At 43.7% G+C, this 16,137-nt stretch overlaps 1 protein-coding gene across 1 annotated transcript in view; it reads left to right on the plus strand.

Annotated features, from left to right (window-relative positions):
• Positions 1 to 16,137, plus strand: part of ZBTB41 (zinc finger and BTB domain containing 41) — a 207,527-nt gene that overhangs the window by 24,795 nt on the left and 166,595 nt on the right. Inside the window, exon 3 of the mRNA XM_085601841.1 lies at positions 10,745 to 10,952. Coding sequence (XP_085457967.1) covers positions 10,745 to 10,952 — 208 coding nt within the window. The remainder of the gene's footprint in view (positions 1 to 10,744; positions 10,953 to 16,137) is intronic.

Here is a 16,137-nt window from a genome sequence, read left to right on the forward strand (position 1 = left end):
TGACTTGTACTGCAAAAATGAATTGAGCTTGATTCAGATAGAGTATGAAAAGATCATATTGTATGTGCCACATCTGTTTACGTTAGACACAAAAGTTGCAGGTGATTTTGTGCTGAATCTAGCTGTTGCCACTTTTTAGAAGATGCACAGTCATTGAAGCACATACCTTTCGATACCTGGTTTAACATTTTTAGATATGGGGCGTGGTCTAGCAGCGCATGGAGTAGAACGTGCTCTTGGGGAGCTCCGTGCCACCGCTTCCCTAGAAAACCAAACTAAGTGGCACCGAGGGGCCACCCCGATGCACGCATCAGGCACAAGTATCGAGCCCCGCCACTTCCCACAGCTGCCGCTGGACCCGACTCTTTCCGCAACCAAGACTGCGGTCGCCATCTTGGACTGCACAAAGATCTCCACCACTAAAATCGGTATCGGCGACTCCGCTTGGGAATTGACAGACGGCCCGGAAAAGACGACCGCCAACCCCGTGTTCCACTGTGGTAGTGCCATTGGCTTGAGAGCGGGGGCCGGATTGGCTGTTGGAAGGCCTCCCAAAGACGACTCGTAGACTGCCATTTTGTGGGTGAGAGAGGCCTGGCGACACAACAGTGGCTCTGCAACCCAGCAGCCTGCTGGCTCATTACAGCGGGCATCGACGTGAGAGACAAACGAACCGGCGGAACTAGGCTGCGAGGCAGTAAGCAACCCGCCCCCACCCTCCCCTCCGTTTCAGAGGGGCCATATCGCGCATAAGACGCTCTGTAGACCACCATCTTGGGAGCGAGAAAGGCAGAACAACAATGGGGTCGCAATCCAGCGGGTAAATGCAGCAGGCTTTGGCCCCTGCGACAAGCGGATCGGCGGAACTACGCTGGGAAGCGGAAAGCAACTGTTGCATCTTCTCTCTGTCCTGGAGGTGCCAGGGGCCTGAAGAAGACCTGTAGCCCGCCATTTTGTGTGCAAAAGACATCGGGCGTAACAGCAAAGGGGCTCGATCCAGCTGCCCGTCGGCCTAACCTAGCGGGCATCGGCCTGCACGGCGAGCGGTTCAGTGGAGCCACGCTTAGGTAAGTCCCCTTCCCACCGACCGGGGGGTGCCGCTTCCTGATCTGTGGGCCCGGGATTTAGAGTGGCTGGCCTACTGGCAAAGAGAGCTCACACAGCGTGGGCCCATTCATGACAACTGGAGCCGTTGCAGAAGGCATAGTCACATCTTGGGAGAGGTCTGGAGTTCACGGTTGCGGGCCACCACTTTGACCCACTCTGCATGTGGGAGCGACCTGGGGAACCCCCAAGAGAACCAACCAGAGGGGAGAAACATTGCATGGAATGAGCGCTAGCTGAAATACAGCACTGAATGGCCCGGGAGGCAAGGCTGCACAACAGACCTAGGAACAGCTCGAGCAGGGGATGCAAACTTATATACAGGGACCCCTAAGTAATACTACACCACACCTGACTTGCAAGGGATCTAATAAAGACAACTGCATAAGCATCCTGGCTGGTGCCCCCAGTAGACTGGGACGCTCTCCGTGAGAGGCGTCAGATTATGCCACGGACCAAGTCAGGAAAGCACTCTGCTGCAAATCTTGCCAAAACCCTGTTACATCCCTGTGGCAAAAAACTAGCTCTCCTGCCGCACTCTCCTTGGCGTCTGCTCCGAAGGAGGCGTCTGAACTCCTCACCCAGGCCTTCATGACCAATTTCCTACAAGAAATTAAATTCGAAATTGGCTACCTCAAGACCGAGTTCAAGGCGTGCCTTAAAGAGATGAAGAAGGACATAACTGAGATAGGGGAGAGAGTCGATGATCTAGAGCAGACAGTAAACACTCATACAGAAGACCAGGAGCAGCTATGGAAGCGACTTTCCACCCTAGAGCAACAACATATCGAACTCCAGATTAAGCAAGAAGATTTGGAAAATAGGAGTCGATGAAACAATCTGCGAACAGAGGCGTTCCTAAGGGAGCAGTGGGATCAGATATCATGACATTTGTGGCGGAACTGTTGCAGGACTTTAGGGGCGATGAAGATGCCTCCCCGCCAGCCCTAGATAGAGCCCAGAGGGTACCTGCTCCCCCGGGCAACCTCGGCCTGGTCCCAGATATCCTAACCAGAGTCCACTTTTACACAGAAAAGGAAGCTATACTACAAGCATCTAGGAACAAAACCGAACTGACCTAAATGGGCTACACTATACAGCATTTTTCAGGATCGTTCTCCCGTAACACTCAGGAGACGTAGAGACTTTAAGCCAGTCACAGACAAACTCCGTGAGATGGACATCAGATATCAATGGGGTCATCCTTTTGCCCTGATCTTTACATGGGAAAACTAACGGCGGACGCTGCACACCCTTCAAGAACCTAAACAACTCTTGCAAATCTCTGGATCATCTTTGTCCTCTGACTCGCCCACTTTCTTGCCGGTGGACAGACTACCTGCGTACCTAGACCGCGTTGGGGAACTAGGGGTGGGGTACGAACTTTCGCCCAGACCAAAAAGGATATTATAATGCACCTCCGCTCCATGGATGATGAGAAAGCTTCTGCATCCTCACAGGAGGCAATAGAATAATAATGCTGCTGGGCTCGACCTGGCTGGACCTGGTCGACTTCGGAACTCACTCCAAAGAAGCTCCTCTGTCCCCGCCTTCTTATGCATCGAAATGTTGCCCCTCTTGCCCAGCATAGGCCTGGCAGTGGGGTGGACGATCCCCCGGACCAAATAATGCCTTTCTCACTAGACCCGCCCTCCTAAACCCTATTCCAGAGAGAGGGACACCTCTGGAATGGCACGTGCACTGGCACCTTGCCTTTCCCTAGACTTGAATGGACCTTGTTGGCCCTGTTGGCCCTTAATTGATGTTGGTTTTTTTTTCTTTCCCTTGGTTTTATTTAGATTTTTTTTCTCTTTTTCTTTCTTCACGCTGGGAGAAGGGAGACGCCGCTTTTCGAGTGGACAGGCTTGTCTGCTGCAACAGCAGGGACTATTGATTATACTGTCTTACATCTCTCTATATAGGGAAGCGGCTTCTCTTGCCAATCACCTTTGTATATTCTTTAACAAGATAGGGCCCCATACTAGGGTTACTTTGCGTCTATCCAACCATTTCAGCATACAGGGCAACACATACCCCGACAATGTCCTCTGACCCACATCTAAAGATCCTTTCCCTTACTGTAAAAGGTCTCAATGCCCCCGCAAAACGTCACCAGATTTGGCGTTACTTGCTACTTCACGACCCGGATATCATATTCCTACAGGAGACGCACCTTCTCAAGGCAGACACCCATCGCATAGCCCACCCCAAATACCCTATGCAAAGCTGGGCGTCCTCATCAATGAAAACAGCCGGAGTGGTAATATTGTGTAAAGCAGGGAATACCAGAGATAAAGCGCAAACAGAGAAGCGAGGGGAGGGCAGATACAGTAAGCTACATGTCAAATTGGGGACACAAACACTCAACCTTCTCAATGTTTATGCACCCAATCAGGTGCAGGACCTCTTCCTCAGAAACCTATTGAAAGACCAAGTACGACACTAGCACCACCCACTTATATTTAGCGGGGGACTTGAATTTATTCTGAAGCGCGGAACACAACCGTAGCACTAAGTCATATCAGGGAACGGGTGCTATGTCTGCAGCACTAAAGCGTACTATCACTGACCTAGGACTGATAGACACGTGTCGATATCACTCTCCGGACTCACGTGATTACTCTTATTATTCACACGCGCATTGTTATTCATAAATAGATCACTTATTAATTTCCCACTCTCTAGTGCGAGACGTAATGACTCTCTCCATGTCAGATATCTCAATCTCAGACCAAGCCCATGTAGAGCTGCTGCGCAAACACACTCAATCCGCGCGAAACATCCACCGCTCGCGCCTTCGTCCACATGTGTTACTTGACCCAGTAGACCTAGCGGGCATCAAGGTGGCAATATCCGCATACTTTACGACCAACGACCTGCCTGAAACGCCCTTCCCAATAGGATGGGATGCTTTTAAAGCGACCATCAGGGTAGAAATCACATCCATCGCAATAGTGCATAGCCGAGAAGCCCGACTGGTAGAGAATAAGCTGACAAGTGTTACAAAATCCTTAGAGAAAGTGGACCAGGAGACACCTTCACGCACTCACAAAATGCGTCGGACCATACTTCGGGGACAATTGAGGGCACTCAGAACAAATAAGGCAGAACGCTCGTTGCTGGCATTGAAACAAAAATATTATGACTGAGGAGATAAGGTGGTGGCAATCTTGGCGCGCCGATTAAGACAGAAGGCAGCAAAGGCACACAGCTCCAAAATCAAAACTGCAAACAACTCTTGGGCCACTGCAGAAAAAGATAAATTGGCAGCTTTCCACACTTACTTCTCTGATCTTTATACTCAAGAGACCCCCCCAGCTGACGCTGTACAGGCAATTGCCCATGGACCCCAATAGATAAACAACGTACACCACTCCTCGAAGATCCAATCACACTAGAAGAACTTACACAGGCCCTAAAAGGGCTATTGACAGGCAAAACACCAGGCCCTGACGGATTGCCTGTCCACTTCTTATGCATTTTCCTCCCACAAATTCAGGATCACTTACTGCGCCTCTTTAATACATTCACAGAGACAACGGGCCCGACAGACACAATGAACAAGGCGGAGATTGCACTAATCCCTAAGCTTGGTAGAGACCACGCCCTATGTTCTTCTTACCGCCCATAGCACTCCTAAATACAGATTTAAAAATAAACACAAAAATACTTGCCAATCGTACAGAACCACATCTCCCGGGACTAATCTCCCCAGACGTGGTGGGGTTCATTCGACATCGTCAGGGGGCAGACAGTGTTAGATGAATAGCGCACCTGGTTGAGAAGGTGCACCATTGGAGTATCCCGACCTGTCTGCTATCACTGGACGCGGAGAAGGCTTTTGACCGGGTGGAGTGGGACTTCTTGAGAGCTGTCTTGCAGAAGATTGGACTGGGGCCCATTATGGTCTCTATGATAATGGTATCATATGTCTCCCCACATGCTCAGGTTAGAATTAACGGGCATCTTACGAGCCACATACACATACACAGGGGCACTAGACAGGGATACCCTCTCTCCCCCCTTCTCTTTGCCCTCGTGGTTGAGCCAGTAGCCATCGCAGTAAGACAATCTGGTGACATCAGTGGTATATGCTTTGGGGGAACAGAACATAAAATAGCCCTGTTTGCAGATTATCTACTGCTTACTTTGACAAACCTGCGCACCTCTCTCCCGGCCCTCCTTGAACTTTTGCGACAGTTTGAGGTAGCTTCAGGTCTCAAGATTAACCCTGCTAAATCCTGGGCACTGAATCTTACCATCCTTGCGGCAGAGCTACCGGAGCTCCAATCTCACACCCTTTCAATGGGCTACGCGTTCAGTTCGATACCTTGGACTAAATCTAACCCCTACGGTGAGCACATGGACACAGGCCAACTGACAGGAGGACTATAGAAAAGCAATCCATGAAGATCTACGCCTATGGAGATCTCTGCCGAAATCATGGTTAGGTCGGTTAAATGCGATCAAAATGACCGTGCGGCCCAAAATGTATATTTATTTTAAACGCTGCCTACATCAATACCACAATCTCATATTCTAGGGCTGCAACGGGATCTAACGAGCTTCATATGGGGGGGCAAGCGACCACGCTTTTCAAACAAATTTCTCATGCTCCCTCGTGATAAAGGGGGGCTAGCATGCCCTAATATTTTAGAATATTAGTGGGCAGCGTACCTACGCTATATCTTTGAATGGAGTGCCTGTGAGAGCGAAAATCACTGGTTCCGTATGGACAAATCTGTTGCTTGTAGAACCAAATGGGACTTGGCATGGCTCTCACCATGTTCTAGACCACGCAGCGCATGCATAGCCACCCCTGCACAAACAGTGTTGGAAATCTGGGACAAAATTGCAACATCCATGGGCTTAACTTCCTTCCCGTCCCCGAACACCCCCCTGGCGTGCAACCCAAGCTTCCCACCAGCATTACAATCCCATTCCTTCCCTGAATGATCCGACGGGGAGTGTCGAGTAATACGAGACTTCTATGAGGGCGATCAATTTTAATCTTTTGATCAATGTAAAAAGGAATTCAGGGGCATATGTGTCAAGCTAAATTGAGATCGCAAACGCTGAAATTCTGCAAATTTCAGCATTTGCGATCGCAATTTGGCTGTGTGCAATGTATGGAAAAAAAAACACAATGAAAATAAGGAATTGCAAAATTTGCAAATCCCTATTTTGCGAATGCATTTAAGGAATCGCAATTTGCGATTCCTTAAATGTAATGTAGGAAGCACAGAAAATTGCGATTTGGCCTTAAGGAATCGCAAATTACCACCAACTTCAAGTTGGTGGTAATTTGCGATTTCTTTGAAAAATGCATTTTTCAAAGTGCCATGTGGCGCACATACATACCCTTAGGGCATGTATGTGCGCCACATGTGCACACATACATATTTCAGGGGTGCAACAGGGTGTCCTTTTGGCACCCTTGCAACCTTGAAATTGCATTCTCAATTTGCGATTCTCTAATTGGTAATCGCAAATTGAGAATGTCTTCCCATTCATTCCTATGGTCCTCCTAGCCCATAGGAATGAATTGGAAGGTAATCCTTATTTGCAAATCTCAATCTGCAATTCGCAAATAAGGAATATGTAGGATTTGCAAAACTTTTAGCAAATCCTACATACATTGCATTTTGCGATTCTCTAATTGCGATTCTCTAAAAATCGCAATTTGAGAATAGCTAAACGGTTTCTTCATACATATGCCCCTCAGTGTTCCGGAACGCGCCTTATTGCAATATCTTCAAGTACGACACTGGCTACAATCACACACTATCACTCAGGGAGCAACTCTGCCTTTTACTCAGTTCGAAACACTAGTTCAGTCCTATGACGGATCAGGGGCTTGATATCTCGAACATACAACATTTTACAACACTCTGCCCGAGCAACCCCCATACCTTCCAAACAAATTGGCAAACACACAACGAGATTGAACTTTCTCCTAAACAATGGGAACAACTGTGGTGGGACATTCCGACTACATATAGAAGCATAGCACAAAGTTATGACACAATGGTACTATACCCTTCAGCGACTACATAAAATGTTCCCTAACTCCCTGTGCACTTGTTGAAGATGTAATAGTGCAATCAGAGATTTCTTAATATATGGTGGCGTGGCACGTTGATAACCACCTATTCAAAAGAAATCCTTAGTCTTATTAAAGATGTAGTGGGTTACCCTATACCCGAAAACCCAATGGTGATTATCCTGGGGCTCAGGCCTACGACCCTCCTTGCCAAGACTCAAGCTGACCGGCGCTTAATATCACATATGCTGGGTGCGGCTAAACAGACAATAGCACTACATTGGAAAAAAAGGACAACCTGCCCATTGCCTTATGGTTTATACGCCTTTGCATACAATAGACACACAGTAGACGGAATGCAGAACAAATGGAAACATTCACCCCCAGTCAAGAGATCTGGGTTAAATCCATCATTCTTTTGCTCACCATGGCATCCCAGTTTAGACCTGGCCATATGCAAATCAGTCTTGACCCTGTGCCACATGGGAACAGTCCCGTCCGAACTGTGAAGCCAGGTCCTCCCTGGACCGGAAACAAGCATCCTAGGACCAGTTTCGGGGTTTCACCCCTCATCAGCCAGGATAGCTTGAATCCAGTGGCACAGTGAGCCCGGGACCCACGTCTCGGCATACCCGGCACCCTTAGGGCGAAGAAGCAAAAGACACACAATAGATGGACAGGGGGACCTGGCCTGACAGTTCCAGCTAGACTGTTCCTATTGAGCACAGGGTCAAGACTGATTTGCATATGGCTGGGTTTAAACTGGAATGGCATGTTGAGCAAAAAACAATGGATTTAGGCCCAGATCTCTGTACTGGGGTGAATGTATGACATTGTTCTGCATTCTGTCCATCAAATGTTGTTTTTGCATTTGGCATACAATGGCAATGGAACTTCTCACGGCTCGAATCACTTCCACAACAAATAGATTCACATCTATATGGCAGCCATTACTAAACCATTTTCTGAGACTATAATACACTTGCTTTAACCCGCCCAAACTGCGGGCGTTGCAACTATTCGAAGGTGGCTACGCCTCCATGCAAGAGGACGACTGCCCTTGTGCGACTCAGGCAGCTCTCATAGATAGCCCAATATTCTGCTCATTAACGATTTCAATATGGCGCACCTTAACCTCCCGCTCTCCTCTTTTGCTTTGAGACTTTCTTTTCTCACCTTTGTCATCTCTGGTACCTACCGGCTCGATTATAGAATACAACTGAAAGTATAATGTTAAATAATTTGTTGCTACTTAGAATCAGGTGTAAGCCACTGGATCATGTAAAGTTACTTAAAAGAAGAAACAGTTTTACATGTCCGACATTAATGCTACACAAGATTATTTTTCTCCCCCCACCCAGTTTTTTTCTCTTTGTATTTCTGTTGACAGTATATTGTATTTTAATAAGAAGATTTGAAATAAATACAACTTTTAGATATGCTATAAAGCATTACAAACATGTTAAGCAAACCAAATTGTAACTACATTCTTCATGAGGAGATAGGCTAGTAACTATCTTTTCTGATACTTCAAATTGCTTTTAACCAACACCATGAGATTACCTGAATTGGCGGATTGAGAGACCTGACCATATTTTTTCAAGTTTGAAAAGACTTAATTTCTAAGGCAAACCGCAGTGGTGTCTCTCTGCACATGTATTCTGCAAGGTCAGAGTTGCCTGTTTACATAATGTTTTCTAATAATTTCATGCCGTAAATTGTAAGGTTTACAGTACCGTGAATCTCCCTAAAATGCCCATGGCTCCTAACTATATGTCTTGCACATAAGTCTATAGAATGGGTACAGGGGAAATAGACCACCTTCTTGGTTGCTGTAGATACTGGATTCTGCATCCAGTTCACCTGTTGGTGCATAAGTGCAGAAAATTATGGACCATTCGGTTTGGAGAAGGTTATTTAAAATGGACCTTGATGGTTAACATGGACCATATAGGTTCCTCTGTCCTTTCTTCTTAGGACATGGATTCAAGTTTTACATTCTTGTTTCTTTAGTTTTGCTCTTGCTTCTTCTGATTGGCGTGCTACCCTAACCCAGTCTCCTTGTACCTGCTGATAGCGGTAAGAGGCTCCCTGAACTTAATAGAGTTCCTAACCAATGTCTGAAATTTACTAGGGATTCTACTTGTTTGTCTGTGGCTGCCAAGCTGAGTGCAAGCCATATTATTATACTCATAGTCAGTCTCTTCAATGTGTTGTTCTCCTAGGAATCTTTCAATAATTTGACTCCAGATTAGATCTTTTTTAACTCTTTATCTTAGGGATAGACTTATTGCAGGGGTTTGTCAAGGGTACCTTCTTTCATGCCCATTGAGCAACATACCATACGGGAGGGAAGTGCTTTCTATTAGAAGAATGTCTTCCGCAGAGAGTGATCGAAATCGTTAACTGAAATACAATAGTCACCCTTGAATGTAAGTGAATAAAGACCTGGGTTTTTCAACTTTTCAATTCTTTATTTTATATATGCATGCTATACAGAAAGCAATCCTTCTTTGAAACTTTTCTTTACTGCAGTAGGCTTTTAAAAATGTTATTGTAAGGACTCGAGCAAGCCAGTACTACTGCCATCACCATTACCACTGCCACCTCCATTACCACTGCCACCTCCATTACCACTGCCACCTCCATTACCACTGCCACCTCCATAACCACTGCCACCTCCATAACCACTGCCACCTCCATTACCACTGCCACCTCCATTACCACTGCCACCTCCATTACCACTGCCACCTCCATAACCACTGCCACCTCCATAACCACTGCCACCTCCATTACCACTGCCACCTCCATTACCACTGCCACCTCCATTACCACAGCCACCTCCATTACCACCGCCACCTCCATTACCACCGCCACCTCCATTACCACCGCCACCTCCATTAACACCGCCACCTCCATTACCACCGCCACCTCTATTACCACCACCACCTCTATTACCACCGCCACCTCCATTACCACCACCACCTCCATTACCACCACCACCTCCATTACCACCACCTCATTTACCACAACCACCTCCATTACCACCACCACCCTCCTTATCACCAACTCCATTTTTACCACCAGCACTATAAACACCACCATTAAAGCTCCCAAAGCATTTCAACATGAATTTATTTGCATGCGTTTCCACAAGTAAGTCAGGGTTCTTTGTTTGGCAGTGCTTCCTTTGAAGGTTTTCACATAATCTGCTGTTAATCTTTGCTTTTTATTTATCTGTTTAAAAAAAAAAAAGAAAATTATCTTGAATAACATTAAACTTTGCAACAACTTGGCCTTTCATGCGAACATTAAAATAAAGCAAATGCATTTTGTTTTCATGTCGGTGTTTTCACATCATTAAAACATTTTTGTATTCTGGAAATTAGATTTAATTTTGGAGCTTTAAATCTGCTGAAGTTATAGTTTGGAATATAAACCAAAATACCTGTATGTTTTTTCCTGCGGATTTAAAAAAAAAATGTGATTGTCAAAAAAGATGGGGTATTCGTGCCGTGACAACCTACTTAATTTTATAAAATCTTATTAAATTATCTTTTAAGTGTTGATTATGTCAAATATTATTTTATGTTCTAGGGAAGTATGAAAGCCACACTCGTGTTCACACAGGAGAAAAGCCGTTTGAATGTGAGCTTTGCCATCAGCGCTATTCTACAAAGTCCAACCTTACGGTTCACAGAAAGAAACACAGCAATGATGCAAAATTTCACATTAAGGAGCACAAGTGCCTCTTTTGTGGAAAACTGCATGCCAGTAGGAAAACTCTTGCGAAACACATGAAGAGGCAAGTACAAACTGATTTTTTGCTATTTTTTATTTTAATAATAATTTTTCTGAAATATAAGGAATTGCAGTTAGTTGCATGCATGTAGAAGAAAGGTTAAAACATACTTAATATGCATGCTTAAAACTAGAATATCGCTCTCTGTTGACTGGAGGAAGTTTATGTGTAGTAGTTGCACATGGAGTTCAGCAAAGGGGTTTCTGAAAGTTATTTTCTGAGAAATTAACAGAATAACAACTAGAGATAATTTGTATACTTGGGATCAGACAATTCAATGGTGGTTATATCATCATTAGTTTCCTGATTCACCCATAACTTCCTCACCATAATTTAATGACCCTCAGTGAGCCTCCGAATACCACCAACATTTACTTACTAGTCAGTATTTTGTCACTTGTTTTCATGTCTTATTACTTGGTATCTCTAAATTTGTACAGACATCTTCCTCGCTGATGCTAAATTCTGATGCAGTGTTAATTTCTGTATGTTCTCCACCTTGCATGATTCATTTTACTAGTCCATCTTCAGCTACTGTGCTCTGAAGCTCTTAGGCCCAGGTTTGCTCTTTACAAAGGTACAGAATATACATTACATAAAACTGTGATAAAGTGTGAGGTCCAAGTTTCAATTGTTCAACAAACTGGCAAATGGTAATTCAGTTGAGAATGGAATATTGTTTGGCGCAAATGTGGCAAAGTTGTTAAAAATAATCATTGCCATAAGGAGGAGTGAAAGAGGTGAGATTTAGTGGCCAAGTGGATCCAAGGACCTGTGTTTCCATGTTTTCCTCTTGACGCAGTTGCATTATCATTTGCATTATTTCTTCGTTCTGTATCTCATTTACAATATCTGATAGAAATGGGCAACAAATATTGTTGGGTCAATATGAAGTAGAGCTGTTGAAAAAATAATCATCATAGAGGCGAAGTCTAGAGGCCAAGTCGTCACAGGTGCATTTTAAACATAGCACAATATACTACATATGGCCACAAAAGAAGTAATGAAGACAAATCAATTGGTCTTTTGACCACTGCACATCCCCAAAATATATCACTGTACATTTATAAAAATCCTATAAATGTTCAGTGTAGGTAGATTGTGGCAAAATGAATCATCGGCGTGTTTCGGTGGAGTTAAGTATACATTCAACCTTCAAGACATTAACACTTTTCATATTCCATTTGCTAAAATTTAATTTTATACAAACATCTACTGGGATTCTAATAATATACTCATATAGCGAAAACAAAAACCTATTAATTAACCAGGAATAAGTAAAACCATGTCCTCTTCATATAAAGTATACTGATGAGCATTAGTTATAAGAGGACCCAAATAGCAATATCCTGTGGTATTCAAAGAGGCCAAATAACAGTTTCACATTACTTTGCATAATTTGAAGACCTCTTCCATGAGGTTATATATTATGCTTATGCTCTTTTCGAAGCCCTGCGTAGTCTCAAAAGTGGCAGGTCAGATGTTGTTCAATAATGCTCCTGTACTCACACTCTAAGACAAAATAAAGACAGGAGCTCCTCACACCACTGAGAGGTTGCCTGATTAACACAGCTCCCTCAAAGAATTCTACAAATGAGGATGATTTTCTCGTTGGCGGATTTATTTTTGTGAGTTTTTTGTATTTCTGGCTGGTAAGTGTAGTAATGGATTGAATGATAGAGTGCATGATGATGGTATTGTGAGTTTGCTCCTTTATTATTATGCACCCAGTGGAGTACCTGTGAATTTGGTAAAGTTGATTCAAGGACATGAGTTCCCAAATTCCCCACTTGATTTAGTGGGGTTATCCTTTGTAATACTACTTATCTGAGTACCTCATTTGCCATGTCTAAAAAAACTAGAAATGCTTTAATATGGTCTCAGTGTTGGTAAGTACTGATTATTAAAAGCTGAACATTTACATAATTTCCCCACCGATTATTGCAGAAATGAGCTCTCTGATTCTTGTGACGCCTGTGAACATGCATGTGCAAGAGCTACTGTAAAGAACACATATAAGCACATTTAGAATGATGAGAACATTTTCGCATGTATACAAAAATAAAGACAATTAAAACTGTATCTAGAAGGAGATTAAGCAGATCTCCTGGATATTGCCACCTCACTCACCCACATCCAGTTATAGGTGAGGGGCAGCAACCTAGCCCTCAATGGTCCAAAAGGGAAACCATGTCTGGCAAGTTAATCTCAAACAGATTACCTTTCTAGTGACCTCTGTCACCCAACTTCCCACTGACTCCAGCATCCAAGTAAGGCATCCAACAGTTCCCTCTGACCCTACACTCTTGTTTGTAATCTCAAATTCATGAAGTGACGATGAGTGGATTCTTCTGATGTCACATGCTTAGCAAGGTCATGCTAAAGCTCTATTATCATCACAAACTTCGTCAGCTCAGTGACATTGTTAGGCCTGGAGTAATGTAACAGGTTGTAAATAGACACTGTACGAAATTCAGCTGGCAAAAAAATCAAAGAGTAAAATTTACTCTGGTTATAAAGAGTACTGAATGCATCACACCTGCTCTCTACACTTCAGACTAGCTAGCTATAAACAACAGGTTACTTTAAAGCCGCCCTGCATAACCCTCAGAACCTACCCTTCTCGTGCAACGAAGTACCTGCTCAGTTTAATATACCTCTTCAAATCAACCCCAGATTGCTATCTGAAGACAGGATCGTCCTTCCTTTCAACAAGAGGGAGATGCTTGAGGGAAAATCTGGAAACAAAAGATCTTGAAACCAGGAACAAACTGAATGTACTCTTAATAAAAGCAAGGTCATCACATGTTCTGGAGAAAGGTAACCACTTTACTATTCAACCATAGGAACATTCTGCGAATGCCCTCATTCTAAGGGCTGTGATTATGCTAAACTGGGCGCAAATCTAAGTCTATGCCCAAATGGTAGTTTAATCTGGTGTGCATATACTTGATAGATCTGGCAAGATTTGTGTAAGGAAATACACACAATATTCACAGTACTGCAGAATGGGGAAAATGCAGGGTATCGATTCACATACCCTATTCTTAACTGCAAATCTTAGAAAGAGAAGCTAATACTATACCGGGTAATAATGAAGTCTGTAATATCAGTATTGTCCAGCTGGTGTTACCTCCAAGTATTACCACATCTTCTGTAATGAGCAACTAACTGTATTCAAAACATTCCGAACCTTGAACCATGTGTTCTTTATACTCCACAGCAATTTATTTGGCACAACAGTTTTTTCCCTTTCAAGAATAGTCACAGTCTTACCCAATGGGAATAAACAATCTCTTCTATTCCCCTTAACTAACCTGATCAGATGAATGTTGCCTCTAAACAACTTACAAGCGACAAAAGAAGGTCTACATGCTTATACCTTCTGACTACCAACATTGGTTGGAACCAATTATCTGTTTTTGGTAAGCTATGGTGATACACCAACATGAATAAGGTGGTACATCACTAGATCAAGTCAGAGTGTATTCAGTGCACAGTTATGTTGGCCCCCCAGGTGGCTCTTCCACCTCTTATTTGTTTAACGGTTTAGAGAATTGCACACAACACTGAGGCTAAAGGAACTGGAATGTGACTAAGTGGCATCAGGGCAGGTTAGCTTTCTCTTTCTGTTCACTATTACTATGTCTTATATCCCTTCCCATAACCCCTCCTTCATAAGAGTCTGATGGTACCTGCAAGCAGTATGTTCTGATGTACTAGACATTTAAAAAAAAAGAAATTTGCAATAAATCTGCCAAAATCTGATTGAGAAGGCTGTGAGAAGGCTGTAAGCCAAGGTCTGTTAGAAGTAGAAAACATATAAATGTGACCTGTTAGACCATGCCTGTAAACAGCTATTGATTGGGGAACGTCAGTTTCAAAAATATAAACCAAGAGTTCACTCTGTACAAAATGTTTTTTGTGCATCTGTGGAAGAATACGTAATTTAACCATCAAGAAATAGACGCCATATCTGGACAGGATCACCTCATGCATATTTCCTTTTATTCTACACGGCAGTGTTGAGATTGGCATTGTCTAGGAAGAGTTGATAAAGTCTGTGAGGGGAAGGTGAATACCATTCTCTTAGTTAAAACCCATAATAAATGATTCTTGGTGGAATGTGCTGCAGGCATGGACACAAATAAGAACTCCAACAGAGAAGGAAATACAGTGAATATTGGAATTATGGGTTGTGAGAGGAGTGACTGAAATTATATGTGGGAAGTGGACAGAGAATGTCTTTCGGATGTAAGTACAATTTTTTTATTGTGTTTTATAAACCGCGAACATGACCCCCACGGTATCAGAGCACTGTACAGAGAGAGGGATGCTGAGGGTTGCAGTGCTGTAAGAACAAATTAAGATATGCTTCTACATAGTTCTTTTATGCAACATGTCTTTCTAGCAGTACAGCTTTGACTTCCTCCTTGAAAAGCTTGAGTGAAGTAATTGCTCTCATTGAGGGTGATAGGGAGTTCTGGATTTTGGGGACAGGTCCTTTTTTTTAATCTGGGAGGTTCGAGGATGAGCGATTTAGCACTTCTCGAATCCCTTCCGCCTCCTGATAGCTTGATCTTAGTTGCTTTGTATGTAGGAACATAATTGTGAAGGGATTTGTGTGTTATGTTTGCTATCTTCAGTTGAATTCTGGCTTCAACTGGGAGCCAGTTCAGAGCTCTGAATGATGGACAGATGCGATCATCGCAACGTGTGCCTGTTAAAAGTCTTGCTACTGCATTTAATGCCGCTTTTATTGGGGCTAGGATGGCTTTGGGTAGATCTTCCAGTCTTGAAAGCACTAGAGATTGAACACCTGGTTTTACGTCTCCTGGCGGTATGAATAGTTTTATAGAAGGTGCAAATGTAGGTTAGCGCTTCTGGTGGCATCTGGAGTGTGGTGTGATGCCTAGTGATTTTACAGATTCACATATGAATTGTGTGCAGTTTAGCAATTTGATGTTAAGAGACCTTGGAAGATGTTGTTGGTCTTTAAAGGATGGGGAGAAAAGAATGAATTTCGTTTTCAGCAAGTTTAGTTTTAGCTTGTTGTGTGCCAGGCAGGCCTGTGTTTTCTTTTAGGGCTCCATCCAGTTTCTGGATATCCTCAGAGCGGATAGTTTGATGTAGGGCTGAGTATCATCAGCATACATGTGGTATGAGACTTTTAATTGTTGAAGAATTT

Source organism: Triturus cristatus, chromosome 4_2 (assembly GCF_964204655.1).
Source record: "Triturus cristatus chromosome 4_2, aTriCri1.1, whole genome shotgun sequence".
Lineage (NCBI taxonomy): Eukaryota > Metazoa > Chordata > Amphibia > Caudata > Salamandridae > Triturus > Triturus cristatus.